The sequence below is a fragment of the Stigmatopora argus genome, chromosome 2, assembly GCF_051989625.1.
Source record: "Stigmatopora argus isolate UIUO_Sarg chromosome 2, RoL_Sarg_1.0, whole genome shotgun sequence".
In the NCBI taxonomy this organism is placed as follows: Eukaryota; Metazoa; Chordata; class Actinopteri; order Syngnathiformes; family Syngnathidae; genus Stigmatopora; species Stigmatopora argus.
In genome coordinates, this window is record NC_135388.1 from 7,877,929 (window position 1) to 7,893,587 (window position 15,659).

General features: G+C 39.4%; 1 protein-coding gene across 7 annotated transcripts in view; it reads right to left on the reverse strand.

Annotated features, from left to right (window-relative positions):
• The window catches only part of mdga1 (MAM domain containing glycosylphosphatidylinositol anchor 1), a 164,693-nt gene that overhangs the window by 126,809 nt on the left and 22,225 nt on the right, over positions 1-15,659 (reverse strand). For all 7 annotated transcript variants that reach the window (XR_013298099.1, XM_077592216.1, XM_077592196.1 and 4 more), the window contains one exon: positions 3,349-3,488. Coding sequence is in view for 6 of the 7 variants with exons in the window: in XM_077592216.1 (XP_077448342.1) it covers positions 3,349-3,488 (140 nt within the window). In the remaining variant the exon portion in view is untranslated. The remainder of the gene's footprint in view (positions 1-3,348; positions 3,489-15,659) is intronic.

The window sequence follows — 15,659 nt, forward strand, 5'->3', positions numbered from 1 at the left end:
AACACAATAATGACCATACAGTACACGGAAACTGAATATTATCCATCCATTTTATAAACCACTTAGTCTCTAGGTTTATTCGAAAGAATAAAACATGAGCTGGTCACCTAGCAATTGCAGGGCATTTAGGGATTTTTATGCTGCATCTGTCAAGTGGAATCATATTTATAGTCCTGAGTTTAAATAAAAGGAAAACCTCAAAAGCTTAAACATATTGCTCCCTTATGACAGTTTACTTACCTAATAGCAAAGGGTTTTGTCATAGCTAAAATGATTATCATCATTTGACTATACCGCAATTTTCAGACTATAAGTGCCAACCCGAATGATTGTGTTTAATTTAATATAGAAAAAAATACCTACTGACTAGAAGGCACACTATGTACTGCATTTGTCCTTTATCTTTTAACATTGCAATCATCATTTTATTAATAAAAACACGATATTCATGTATCTTGCTGCATAGTTGTTCCAATACATATTGGTTAGGGTTTTACAAGCACCAAACAGTCCAGTCCAGATAGCTGATACCACAGCTTCCAATTAACCTTTACTCAAGTTATCATTCCATCTTTTAGAGAACGGAAAAAAATAGGAACAATATTGCAGACTGCAAAAGGGGCTTTTGCGCACACGCACTTTGTACACATAAACACAAACAAGAAGTACAAGGGGTAAACACACAGGCAGTGTTTTATTCATGTTGACATGATGCTAGTGGACATGCACCCGCGAGGAACACTGCTTTTCTCACCTAACACACACCCACACAAAACACACAAACCCTTTTCAAGATTTCTCTCTCTCTCTCTCTCTTGCTCTCTCACACACTCACAAACTGACAAAGAATAGACCCAATATGCTGGAGTTCAACACAGGACACCAGATGTTTCCACCAACATCTCCTATTTGTTTTCATTCATCATTCTACACTTGGAAAAGCAGATTGTTGCCCCCTCCCCTTTAACAACGGTGGTTTGTTTGTCGTGAGGCAATTTTCACAGGTTCTCTACAAAATGTACTCGACGAGTATAGCAGGCACCATGGCAAGAACAATTTAAAGCTTAGGGCTCTCCGTATAAAAATGTGTTGTCACATTGAAGTTGATGTGCTTTTAAATAATAGCTATTCTTCTAATTCCTTTGGGAAAGAAAGAGCTTGGTTAAATTTTCTTTTTGAAAATCAAGATGGATAAGAAGTCATCTGTTGCCGGGGGAGTGAGTCTAAGGGTGCGAATTGGTTGTGAAGATGAGTCATATATATGTGCAAAACAGTTTACCGTCTCTGCCAATGTTGGGGGTTGGTAAGACATCAAAGAGGTTAAATACACCATACAGCCTTCATTTTTGTCATGAGGTTAAAATCACGAATAAGCTGGTGCTTATTACAGCTTAGTGTAAGCAAAACGCTGACTAAAACTACCAGATAAGGCTAGGAACATCATATATTAATGGTCCAACAGATCAAAGTATGTCTATTTGATGTTTTTTTGAAAAAATAATCTGTTCTTATGATAGGTGTTGTTTTAACTGTCAAGACTTTGTACAAGTTTGAGTTTAAATTAGTTATTAAACTTAAAATGCACTGTATAATGAGGGTATGAATGCCAAAACTAACCTTTAGCAGGACAAAAACTAATTTGACAATACTGTAATGCACTTCAGAGTCTTGTTGAAGCTCTATTCCTGATACTGTATCGTTTTCTTTTACATGATGAACTAGTGGTTCAGAAAATCAAATTTATTAAAAATGGAGTCCAAAGGCATGTAAATTGAATACAAGAATGAGTGGGTGGTTTGCTTTATTGTCTGTAGTTTGAAGTGTTTTTTTCGTAACATTAAGTGCATCTGGAGTCTTTACTAAGAGATGTCTTGGGAGGAAAGCCAGCATATCTGACCCATAAAACTGCAGTGTAAATTCATTTGTTCTTCATCACTTCTCGTCAGCTCGGCTTTAAAAAGTGCAGGGCCAGTTTCAAGTGAAGCGATAAAGTGGATAGAATGAATCTGTCTGTGGCTTGTCGAGAGGATTTTCTTTTGTATGGATAAGAGCAAAAAGGATGTCATCTGGAAAACTGATATGGCTTCGGTGTCCATCTTAAAAGCTACAGAAGTTGAGCGCAGGTGTGCTGATACATTAAACACGATTATATGTTTGGGTATGTATTCGAGCCAGGCTAGGACATGTTTTGTCACTCGTGTGAAACACCAAGATGCTCACATTTACAAGGTGATGTTTGTCCTAAAAGTTTCACAAGACATTCATGTAAACAAGAGGTGCTACTGCATCCTGACAACAGCAACATCATACCCCAGGCTTTACTATATTTGCTAATGGAAGACCGCTTTATTGTGAGAACAACATTTGTTCAAGAAATCCAGCCAGCAATGGTTGAATCATCAGTTTATGGGAATCAGACTGCCACAATTTCATTTTATTTTCTATTTTGATATGAAGTGTTGATTTTTTTGTTTGTTTGACATTTACTTCGTAAAAGCATTACCATAGCAAACCCTTGTTTGACATAACGAGGGCTGACAAGACAAACTAATGGTGTCCTTGAAGCAGTGGTTAAGTATAAGGTGCCTTTATTTCCTTTAACATGACCACAAGCACTACCAATTATTCGGGTTTATTTTTCCAAAATGGAATATTTTTTAGACGTGCTTTCAAGTTGACTTGAAATGAGCTAATCACTGATGTTGCTTTCAAGATAGACTTGAAAATGGCCTATAAGTGTTAAAAGAAAGCTGCTTTAGAGAGTCACAAAGTGGAAAAATGTTTGTACTTAGTAAATAGAAAAGCAAGGCACAGCAAAGGGGGAGAAAATATGATGACTGAGGTTTTGATGACACTAATAAAGTCCACAAAAGATATGGTTAAAATGCACCCTTAAGCGCATTACTGCAATTGAGACTGTATTTTTTAAAAATATGCTGTAAATAATATTGGGGGGGAAAAGAAATATTCTTTTCAGTTTTTTCCCCCGGAATAGTGGGGAGAAATGACATCCTCTACCGTGAGTTGATTTCACCATGAAAATTCCTACATTACTAAAGGTAATATCAGACACCACAAAAAATGCAAATAGTATCAACTGCAGCCCACCAACACCCCTAAAAATGTTTCGTAGAACTCATAGTAGTAGTTAAATATTAGGTGGGCTTGAGGAAGTTCTACTGGCCAAATCATTAAAAATATCTTAAAAATTAAATGACTAACAGCGTCCATTAGACAAGTTCTGTAATCTTTACTTTTCATTAAATGCCTTTCCAAGAAGACAAGAGGATGAGCCAAAAACCAGATTAAAAAAAAAACAGATCAACATCAACATATGCAGAGGCTCACCTGTGGTCTCGGGTGTCCTTTAACGATGCACTGAAGCATTAGCGTGTCTCCTTCTTTGATAGTGTAGATCCTCTCACTGATGTTATCGTCTTTGACGTTGCAGGCGGCGCCCGAGTGCACAATTTGGGCGTTGGCTTGAGCTTTTGTTCATACACGGGAGGCGACACAAGAGAGACCCACAGCAAGAAAAAGAAAAAGCATATTACATAAGATCTCTGATGCAGGAAAAGGTCAAGAACGTTATCTGAACACTGGTGCGCTATTTGTGTGTCACACTTGAAAAATGAACGGAATGGACTGAACATTTGGAACACTCGCTTCATCTGGAAAGTATTGGCTATCTTTACAAGGTCATCCCAAATTGTTATCTGGCATTTTTGTTGGTGATTGGCAGTGAGACTTTTCTAGAGTAAAATAATGCATGTTGCCTATATCTTTTAAAAGGTCAGGAAACACTGGGACAATCCATGTTTTGGCATTACACTGAACACCGCAAGTCTTTTTCAGTCCAATGGTGCTATGCAACACTGTGATTTTTAAATGGACCTCATCACTAATGTATCCCCCAAAGGCTTCAAGTGACCTATGAAGAGCCCTGACTTGTGTGCAATTAGCATCAACTGTCCTCAGCCTCCTGTGACCAAGCGAGACAGACGGAAGGAGGGGGCCGACAGAGAAACAGTGGGCCAAGAGGGAAAAAAAGGTCGGGGAGGAGCAGTAAACCCCTGGGAAAGTCGCGGCAGTCAGGACCGTGCGATGATGTGATTAGAATCGATTCACGTGGAGAACAAATCCTAATGCTGCTCAACAACTGTTATCATTGAACAGACAGCAAGCGAGTGGGCGGCCGGTTTGTTCACCTTACAACTTCAACTCACATCAGTTATAATGGCGCAGCTCTTTCGAGTTCACTAATCGAGTTCATGCATCTGCTTTTCTGAGAGTGAGACAAACACAAAAGTCAAAAGACAAAAGCCTCTTTAATCTACTGGTGGGTTCTTTTTAAAATTACTACCAAGTACATGATGGATCCCTTGAAATTTTATTGTCACTGTCTTGTGATTATTCAAAAGAAATGCCAGCAAGAAATTCTGGAAAAATTAGATTTTTCACTAATGCATTTCAGAAAGGTTTCATGACTTGCGATGAATAACAAAATTGTATAAAATAATCTCCGAAAATGGCAAACCAGACTATTTGCAGATTGTGTTTAGATTTGACTGTCAGGAGAACTGAGCTCAATGTATGTTTAAGTATATTAATCCCTAGAAAAATCCTGTGATATGAGAATTTTTTTTAATTAATCTGTAACACAAACACTTCAGAACGGAACAAAAAGGGACTATACAAAATATGTTTTACAAAAATCTGGAAAGATTACAATTAGTATACACCACAGAAACAAGGGACTAAATGCTTTGAAGGGTCTGTCATTAGTAGTTGGGTCAGTTCTGCAAGCCCTGAGTACACTATCATTCACATAGAACTTAAAGCAGCAAATGGATCAGTATTTGAAAAGCCATGTGCGCTTGGTCTCAGACGAGTGTGGGAATAAGTTGCGAAGACAAGGAGCTGATATAAATGGTGAATAATTGTGTGCTTAAAGCTGATTGGCGTGACTGCATTAGTTTGCCTCTCCAGAGAGGAAGGTTGGATAGAGCAGCTCCTCTGTCTGCTCCTGCCTCCGGCAGCTTGGCAGCTTTGGCTGTCTGATCCAAGAGAGGAATGATGGCAGAGAAGCAGATATGTGGAAGATGGAGCGGGAGAGAAAGAAAGGCGAGTCAGAGGAATGATGGCGAAAGAGGAATGGGAAAAAAGTCACTACACCTCTACTGTGAGTTCTGTCTGAAAGACACTGTTAAGATTTACACAGCACGAAGCGAGCGGAGATGGAGCCATGTGCAGGGAAGTAAATGCAAACTCAAGGATGGGCTGGACCCAAGTGTTCTTTTAAGAACAAAACAAAAGTGTGAAGAGAAGATGGTTTCCACACAATGCGTGACCGGACGTTTTGTCGAAAGACGTTTGGTCCCCGGACGTTTGGTCCCCGGACGTTTGGTCCCCGGACATTTGGTCCCCCGACGTATGGTCGAGCGGACGTTTGGTAGAACGGACGGGCTGTCGACCGGACGTTTGGTCGCCGGGTTTGCTCGCTATCAAATTATGAGAGAGAGAGAGAGAGAGACAGAGAGTTTACTGTTGTAAGCGAGCAACCAGGTAATCTCTTGCTCTCAAAATTATAATCATGAGAGAATCCGTTCTACCAAACGTCCGGTCGACCAAACGTCCGGATACCAATCGTCTTTCGACGAAACGTCCGAGTGCCCACACAATGTACCAAATTTAGTCGCAAATGCAGAGCTTTTGAGAGGCAAACAAACTAACCACTAACACAATGCTTACTAAAGATTCTAAACAGTCATGTACAGAGATTATACACATCGTAATGACCTTTCAGAATATAAATCCCTCAAGCTTATATTGTCATTCAAAATGAGTCAGATCCTCGGTCAGTAAAAGGACAGTAATCCATGAAAGGAAATGTAGGGTACGAATTAACCTGCTAAGATTGACCAGCAACCAGTTGAAGTTTTACTCCCAGTGGAACCTAAAGTAAGTTGGGATAGACTTCTATGAATACAAGCGCTTCAGAAAACAAATGTATCTGTAAGCTCACTGTGAACTGGTACCACCATCTATGCCGAACTATCACCTTGTAAGGACTACATTGGGGAAGGTCCCGCTTTTAAAAAGACTGCAAAATCTCTTCCCACAACCACTTCTGCTCCTCAAACACGCATCAACTGAGTGAGCTTAAAAGAAGACGATCACTCTACAGAGCGCTGCTCCAGCCGGAATCCGATTGACTCAGATGATCTATCGATCAAAAAGAGGAGTCCCATAGGATGTTGAATGAATGTGTTGTATCTACGAGGTGGGAAACATCCAACGCAGATTTAGTGAAGTGTAGGAACGGCAAACTGTAGTTCTGGTTAATTGAGTCCTCACTATCTGATTTGCTTCTTTTTGTCTTTAGATGGCAGGGCATATCTCTTAAAGACTAACAACAACATAGGTAAGCCTGCTTCAAAAGCTCTAAATGGAGCACCGTCGTGTAAGAGGGGAAGTTTAGCTGTGTGCGTAGTATATGAACAGATGCACGTGTCAGTCTTTCTGTGGAGGAATTCCGACAGAGGGTCATGAATCCGTTGGAATATGATGCCATGATAGATATGCGTTGTTACTTTACGGCGGCAGCTCAAGCATGCAGATGAGTTCCTTTTCAATTCCATTCATTCACAAGAGACAATTGAGATGCTCTGGCACTCTCTCTGCTATCGTGGTGAAAAAAGAACATCTAACGTAGGAAGGAAAGATGTTAAACGTAAACGGTAAAGAAAAAAAATTCACACCAGTTAACAGAAAGAAAAAAAAATTCTCACAGCATGCAGAGTGAAGAGATCTGAACAGTTGGTGCCCTGAGCCTCATCCAAACCCCCTTCCTGAGTCCACTTTAATGATGGCTCAATTAAAGCTCTGGATATCAAAACATGTCTGGTACATTGATTCAACATTTGACCTGACCGCTAAATGGCCGCTATACATGAAAGTACAACCCTGGTTAAACTTTTTGCTGATTTCAATCAACTGCAAAAAGCTGCCTACTCATTAAGTCAAAACACACTGCTTTCACACCCACACACTAAACATTTTTTTAGTTGAGTTGTGGATGTATTTGGATGACATTTTGACTGTACAGAGAAGACAGCCTTTACACCATCGACATTTTCTCAAAATTTTAGGGAGATCCAGATCATTATAACTGAATTGTGATATTGAGTCAAATGTGAAAACAATTAAAGGCCATGCTACATCATGTTCTAAAAAAATGTCAAAATCTTCTTTTGCTTTAAAACTCAGGCGGTAAGAACATTTAGATGAAGCCACACCAGGATTTCAGCCAAATGTGACTTTGACTTCAGCAGCAAAACTGAAGCTTCTTCTCCAGGATGAAAAGATAAAGAAAGTGAGGATCAAAGAGATGAGAATGACTTAGATCTTTTTAGTAGATGGATAGACATGAAGATGAGAAGGTGTGGGAAGGAGTGCAAGGAAGAAGAAAAAGTGTTAGTTTTGACGATGTTAAAAACACACTACACAAAACTAAATAGATTAAAAGAAAATATAATATTGTATGTGCTAAATTGCACTAAATCTTAAGTAGTAAATCCTTAAATGGCAAAATAATTGTTTAAAGAAAAACTGTTGTGTTTATAACTACTTAATACCTTGACAGATTGTCAAATAAATACAAATGACTGCTGGTTTACAAAGAAACATTAACCCAGTTTTTACCAAATACATTTTGTGTAAAAAAAAAAAGAAAAAAAAGTTTATGTGACCTCTAAATCCTTCTTTAAATGAGCAAAAGTTTGGTCTTTGGTGTCACCAAGATTCAAAGTGAGAATTGAGGCTGCCCGTGTAGTGCACAGTACCGCATTAAAGGAATTGAGAATGTTTACAATTTGCTCTCTGGCCTTCCCACATGATTCGCACCAACCTCTGGGTGTCTCGGAGCATCTGTTTTGACAAGAAGCAATGATGTGAGCAAAAGACAGGGGAGGTGAACAGCTGGTGAGAAGCATTTAAAAAAAGAAGGCCAGCAAAAGGTTCAGCTTCCTTTACTTTTAATTGTGCATCGAGCCATATGCCAACCCAACCTCCTTAGGTTTAACATATGGTGATTCTAGTCAAGGTAGCCCGGATAGCACAGGTAAGATGAGGAGAGACAAAGAATAATCCGTCCTTTTTCCAGGAGTGTGTCGTGATGGAGAGGATAGAGGAGGCAGCTCAGGCCAACGGAAATGTAACCTCAGGATGACAGGGAGAAAAGAGGAGCGCACGGTAAGAAGCACTTTATATTTCGAAGGCAAGACGAGGCAATGTAGCACGGGAGGTCGTGAGGGCAGCATCATCCGTCTGCCTGACTGTCGACATGACCTAATTCTACCAAACCATAATAAGCCGACTCATTTTTAATGACGTACATGGAAGTGGGTAACGAGAAGAAGAATTCTTTCGGTGCGCAAAGTAGTTGGCAACCAGGGTGAAGTGGGAAAGTATTTGAAAGAAGAGGAGAGCAGGAATCAGAATGCTGGAATTGGACTAGATGGAGGAGTTGACAGGTTTGGATAGAAAAAAAAATCTCGAGCAGAAGGAAGGTGTTCGAAAGTTGGGAAAAACATTCAGTCATCCATCCATTTTCCATGTGGAATATTCTGACGAGAGGGTTGCAGGTGTGCTGGAGTCAGAGGCGCGGTATAAAATTCAGTCGAGACTCAGGTGCCCCACTTGCAGAATGAAAAAAAAAAAGTCTAACGTGGCCAAAACATGAGATCCTGATGCAACTCTAGAGGATTACGTTTTTTTTTTAAACTACTGCAGTCTGTATTTAACAACCATTACACATCATGGATACAAGGAAGTGGCTAATGGTAGATGATTTATGTTGTGACTTATTATTATTTATTACTTATTTATTGATTATTTATTTGTCTGTTTGTTTGTTGTTGTTATTTTTGCACTTAGTTGTGAAAGCTTGAAATCTCATTGTACCTGTATAGTAATGACAATAAAAGCATTCAATAATCAATCATTTCAATAATCATGTGGGTTAAGAACATCAATAATATCTTCGGACCAGCAGAATAACATTTTAAATTAAATTGCATCAATTGAACATCCACTCGTGTTTGAAGTTAATATTTTATATGATGAAATTAGGTTATAATAGTCTCAACAGTTTCGTGTCTGCCTGCCTGCAGTTGTACATACAATACATGTAGCATATCTGTCAGTGAATATTTGATATCTGTATCTCATTTTCTTCCAGAGCCAAGAAGCATCTGCCAGGTCCTGATGCTTCAAAAGATATCGAAAGTGTTGGGTTTTGTTTTGTTTTTCACCCCAAGCTCATTTCTCACCAGAAAGTCAATACAAGCTGACCACATTTGCAAGACAAACAATGAAATGCACTCTGTGGCTAAATGTATTACAAAGGCAGTGATTCTTTGACAATGTGTTATTTAACAGCAGATTAAATATTCACCAGCAGCTGAGCGCAGACAGACTCAAAGGCGCACATGTGATGATGGTGCGGTGCTTGAGTAAGACGTAAGATTTTGGAAGCAAGAGAAGAAAATATGAATAACAAAAGGAACAAAGGAAAGCACAAAATTTGAGGCAGGATGAAATAGTTCCGTTGGGTGTGGAAGAACATGACGGCCGTGACTCTAAAGCCATGAAAATCCATTTGTGTATCTGGATGTTTCTCTATTATGCAGCTTTAAGCCAATTGGGTCGCACGCATACCGGTGTGCATTCTAAAAGTGTTTATTGCTTCAAGTTGTTGTTCGCTGAACATAACCAACTGCGTAGAATCAATGAAAGCAAATAAGTAAAAGAGCCCATTGAATAGAGCAATTTGTCAACTGACTGAAGTGATCTTGTGGGCATTGTCTCGAATGCTGAGAAGTTAAATGAGGCATAATCTTTCTGAACAGTGACAGGTCGTCAATCTGTCAATGAGGGACTCGCATGATTTTCAACAAGCCGATAAAATCTTCCAACCCTTTTTTGCACGAGATGAAATTGAGAAAATAATGGCTTTTTCCAAGGAAACGATTTATTCTCGCTCATCTGCCCAAAAATGAAATACTGAACCACTTGATGAATTGTGTCTCAGTAGTCTCAAGAGTTTTAACTTTTATAACTTTTCGACAGCAATTTTTTTTCCCGTAAAACAGTAATTTCTATAAGTGATGTTTATACGTCAATCGCACAAGGAATGTTCAGACTACAGGTCAATTCTTATTTCGTTGCCCATATCTTTTCCTGCATTGTGTACAGACCAATTCAGATTTTATTTTCAAATGCAACCTGGGTTACTTCGCGTGCGTGTTACCCTGCAACGACTTTCTGGTCACACAACGCGTCGTATATTTTTGCAAGATAAATAGGTACACAAAAATCACATTGGACTTTTCGCCCTGCGGTGTCCACATTGGTGGTATTGTAAAAATCCAACCCAGTAAAATTCACACGATACTGCTATTATGGTTAATAGACTTTCTCAATGCTTATATCTCTGTGGCACATTTTGAAACCCCAGATCTAAAATACACTAAAAGACATTAATTATCCCCATTGGTGTAGTTTTGGCACACAAATCAAAACGTAACAGACCCTTTGAGCTCTCATCTTGTCATCTCACTGCCTCTGTAGTTTCACTCTGCACCTTGGTAGAAGTATTGAATGTGTGAGTGTGCATGAAGGTGTGTGTGTGTCTGTGAAGATGTGTGCTCTTGTCTAAAACAACAGGCTCCTTTGAAGTATCTTCTCTCCTGTTGTTGTCAAACAATTACAAGTCGAGAAAGATTGTTGAAAACGAGGCAAAATGCCTCCTAATTGGCAGGATGGAAAACAAGATGGAGCCCAAGAGGTGTTCCGGTTGAATTTATTGAGATGTGGTGACACAATGTAAAACTGTTTGGTACCAATAATGACTGATACACTCAACGCCATTTCATTCAAAACTTCAGATGATTTAGAAAAATAATAAGGCTCATTTTTTATTGCGATTACCAAATGAAATTGAGAATAAGCATCGCTTTTGGTGATTGGATCTCATGTAGTGAAAAAGATTGCCATCACATTTTTATTTTTTTGCAAAAACACATTACTCTCTCAGGGTTGTTCTGTCAAGGTTAAAATAGATGGTAGCATCACTGTGTGGCGTATCTGTGACAACACAGGGACTCGCTGGAGAAGAATGATTGACTTTGAACTTTGATTGAGTTGAAGACCAGATTCTGCATTCAGGCAAACCCATCACAGAGAGGTGAGGGTAAGGGAAACAAATAAAAAGGGAAAGAAAAGCTGTAGTGTAAATTGGGTAGGGGGTATTTGTTGTTCGGTTGCTCAAAGAATATAAATATGTACAGGAGGAATATTTCTTAGCACTATGATAAGGGACAGAATAAACTTTTAAGAGAGAAAAATGTCACAGCCATTTTGGGATGAGTATGATGTCCGATAACGATAATTTTGAGGTAATTTTACACCAGAAAATGCTCCAAGCTTATCAGTTTTGGGACGTGAGCCGAAAAAAAATGGGGGATGACGTTTCTAATTCATTTCGAACAATGAGTTATGCGTTGTAAACCCAGAGATGTCTGCGAACGGTTTGAACCGAGCCAAGCAGAACCAAGACAAGCACTGGATTCAGAACAATGCCACAAAATATTATTGCAAGACGAATCCTTTTTTACTCCTTAAATACTTAGATTACCCATTGTTACATATCAAAGACAAATATTCTGATATTTACACTCAGTTCATGAATCAGCTCACACTTTTCACAATTACTATTCCTGTTCTAGTGTTGCATTCTCTTTTTGCCATATTTGACGTAAACGAAGACTTCGACATTTTGGCTAGGGCGAACTGGAACCGTGTCATTCTTAAACGAGGCGACTTTTTCCCTCTTCTTCGCCCTTATTTCAGACCGTGATTTGACTGGCGGTGACTGCAGCGTTTAACTCATCCACATCCACAATGAAACAGTTGGGCAGAAAATGTGCTGAACAGACTTTCGAGGTGTAAACAGTGTGAAGCCACTTCTTCAACAAGCCTTCGGCAAAGTGAATGGAAGCTCCGGGCAATGATGGACTATTGCATTTACTAGCACCTTCTCCTTTTCTTCATGCCGTTTCTACAATTAAAATGTGGGTGTATTACATATATTAATAATTAAATTGTTGTTGTTTTTTGTTTGTTTCTGTTTCTGCTCGGATGCACATTATCAAAGAGTTTTCATTCTTTTTAATAGAAGGTGAAAGGAGATGGAAAAATAGGAGACCGTGAGAATGACCAAGAGAATGAGAGCGAGAGAAACTTTGAGTATAAAAAGTGGAGAGATGTGCTGTCAGTCAGGAAAAAGCCACCCAGCATGTCACATATCTCTGGAATATTAATTACACCATGCCACACTACTGAATAATGGAAGAGGCCTATTTAACCAGACTGAATTATTTAGCAGCTGCTTGGCCTCGTGTATAAAATGGGATCAATAAGCATTGAGCACAGGTAATAAAATTCCAAAGGAAAACTGAAAAAGGGAGGTAGTGCTCACCTGCATTTATTTATACATTGGTCTATCCAGAGTAGATTTTACATTGTGTGTTTTTGTATTCCGGGTATTTGTTGGGGTGGGAGTGTGTGCATTATTTAAAATTAACAACAATTGATAATTAGCTGTCATTACAATTACAAATAAATTGTTAGTTAAGCAATAAGTCTGAAATTCAGCTAATAATAATTGTGTTTTTGCCGTTTTTAATTTTTTCATAGTTTTTGTGTTGTCGCAGTTTAGCATTTTTTGCGTTTTTGCGAAAAACCACGAAAAACGGAAATACTGTACATGTTTGTGAGAATTAAGCAGAGTTAAACAAGTGGATTTGCGAAAAAGCCGAAAAAAATTCAGAGGAAAATGCAATGTTTGATCAAAACTACACAAGTTTCCAACCATTGTGACTAAGGTGCTAAATGACAATGTCAAGATCTAGAATGTACTAAACACTGTAGTCAGTCTTCGTTGAGAATATTGCACAAGAGTGGAGACCAATTGCAGTGTGATGCGAGGTTTTTCAACATAAAAATTTCAAATCCAAACAGAAATCTCACTAATATCCCTTGCATTACATTAAAATGGCTCAAAGGATTTAATTAGTACTGCTCAGAACCCAAAATGCCTGCACATAAAACTGCAATGTAGCAAGACAACTCATGTTAGGAAAAACATTCCGAAATCAATCGTGAATCCGGTTGAGAATTGCAAATCACTGGAGAGCTGGCAAGTATCCTCAGTACAAGCTTTACTGCCTATTGGCAGCACAAACACTTTGGTACATGCAAACAGTGAAGGTACCCTGAAAAGATTTATGTAGCTCAAGGTCAACACTAAAAAAATCTTTGACTAAGTCATGTTTTTCTGGAGAAGAGGTTGATAACTGTCTTTCAACAAGGTGCTTAATGGTGCTCAACATTGTGCAAGTATCTTTGTGTACATTAGTCAAGCGAGCCGGGATGAGTGCTTGGTTGGGTTGGCTGCACATGCAAATCCTCCCTACAATTAATCAAAATATCCATGCTCCCCTTCCTGAGACATTTAAGCAAGATGGTAAAAGGCCCAATTTTGAAAATGAAAAACATAGTAAATAATATACGTATAGTCAAGTTGTAGTTTAATGTCTGCCCAATAAAAGGTAAAAAAGGAATCTTCTTAGGACTTTATGAAGCAGCGTCTACAGTTATGTCAAATCGGTATCAGTCTGTCGTGGAGAAGAGGTAGCTGAGAAGAACGCTAAAGTTCTCATTTTGGGGGGAAAATTGGCAAATAAAGAAGATAGCAATGTTAAACAGGGGAAAACACGTAATTAGATCCTCCTCATCACACAGAAAAAAAGATATTCAAATTAAATAACAGTGGTTCTTATTTAGACTGGGATTTAAAATTCAATTAATGAAGGAACAACAGTGGAGGGAAAATCTTCATAGATGCTTGCATATGTATTACTTGCTCAAGCGTAAACTGTAAAATGTACACCCTTATGTGAGCACCTGCTGTATGTACACGCTATGGACTAATTAATGTTCGTATTCCCACACATGCTCGCTTTTTTACGCTTTCCCTCTCAGAATGCGCTCCATCCCACAACCACTCGGGAAAACAACGCCTTCTCCGAGGTCATTTTCTCCAAGCGAGCGGCTGTGAATTTCAGAATAAAAAGGTAGTTCCGAGCGACGCTTGGAGCCACAACAAATCCTACGCATATGGGAGCGTGTCTTTGGGGCTGTGTAAATTGATTGAGGCGGTGCTCAAGTGCGGCGTGCTAATGCTTAATGTACCAGCGGCAAAAAAGCTATCTACCACCCTCCATTAAATGCTTGCATCCGTCAAATGATGCTCAACTATTTCCTTAGGTCACCACACTGTCCACAATATTTGTAACACCCTTCAGTAACACCGTTAATTAGCTTTTTGAATCCTCTAATGATACAGCATCAGCTGTGGACATTAACTGGGGTATTTTATTAAATTACAGCTTCTTAAATTCCTGCTTCTACCCACTAAATATTCAGGTTACAAAAAGGCTTTGATATGGAACTTATTAGTCCAAGATACGGGAAAAAAATCCAAGTTAAAAACGTCAAACGCAATCAAACATCTAAACACACGTCCTGTATCCGGCATTTTCCCCATCTGCTGTCTACCAACACCTCGCTGGCCTTCCAATTGGCTAGAAGGAAGCTCCGTTTCTATGATGCTAAAACCGAGATGAGCACGCATTAGGTGGATGCAAGAGCCAGATCGTTAAGGGGTCGTGACCACCGGGTCCGAAAAGGGGGAACGACGCCAGCCCAACACGGAAACGGTGCACTCGTGGCGGTACACAGTCGATTGGTCGCCGGTCTTTTGGTCGCCGGTCTTTTGGTCGCCCGGAAGGTAAGTGATAATTACCATTTAAATCATTGCTCAAAATCCCTAAATACAAACTGCGAATTACTATTAAGTCATTCTTAATGCCCTAGTAATTATTAGGCTAAAGAAAAGCTCCAAATTTCCCGGACTTTTATTGTTTTTTGTTGGAGAACTTGTTAAGACCCTGACTGACGTAGCTTCTTAAAGGGACAACGCATGTACATACAAACTCTTATACACTCACACGTCGGCTCAGTGAAACTGCTCATGGCTATTGTCGGCTTTTATTGATGCGTAGACCGTGTTTTTTTACCTTGTTTTGGCGCCGGTCTTTTGGTCGCCGGTCTTTTGGTCGCCCATTGTCGCGGTCCGGGCAACCAAAAGACGGCGACCAAAAGACCGGCAACCAATTGACCGCACACGACTCGTGGCGGACGGCAAAAAGGCCAAACTCTCTATCCAAACATTCCCAGCTCCTTCTTATGCTAAAATGGGCAGCCAGAACTAAAACAAACATCCAGTTTCTGTTTTTCCAAAACTGCACATCTATCAACATACTGCAAAAGAAAAACACATTTTGATTGGGTTTTACTTTGTTGTGTGGAGGGCCCACGCTTTAAGAGGGTGAAGGACACAAACATGGAGGAAATTCTGAAGGCCACATTGAGTCAGGTGACTCATTTTGCTATTTTCTACCCATTAGTAACTGGAGAGGTCCATCAAAGAAAACGTCTAACCGCTCCAAGATTGACCTTTAAAGCTTCTATTG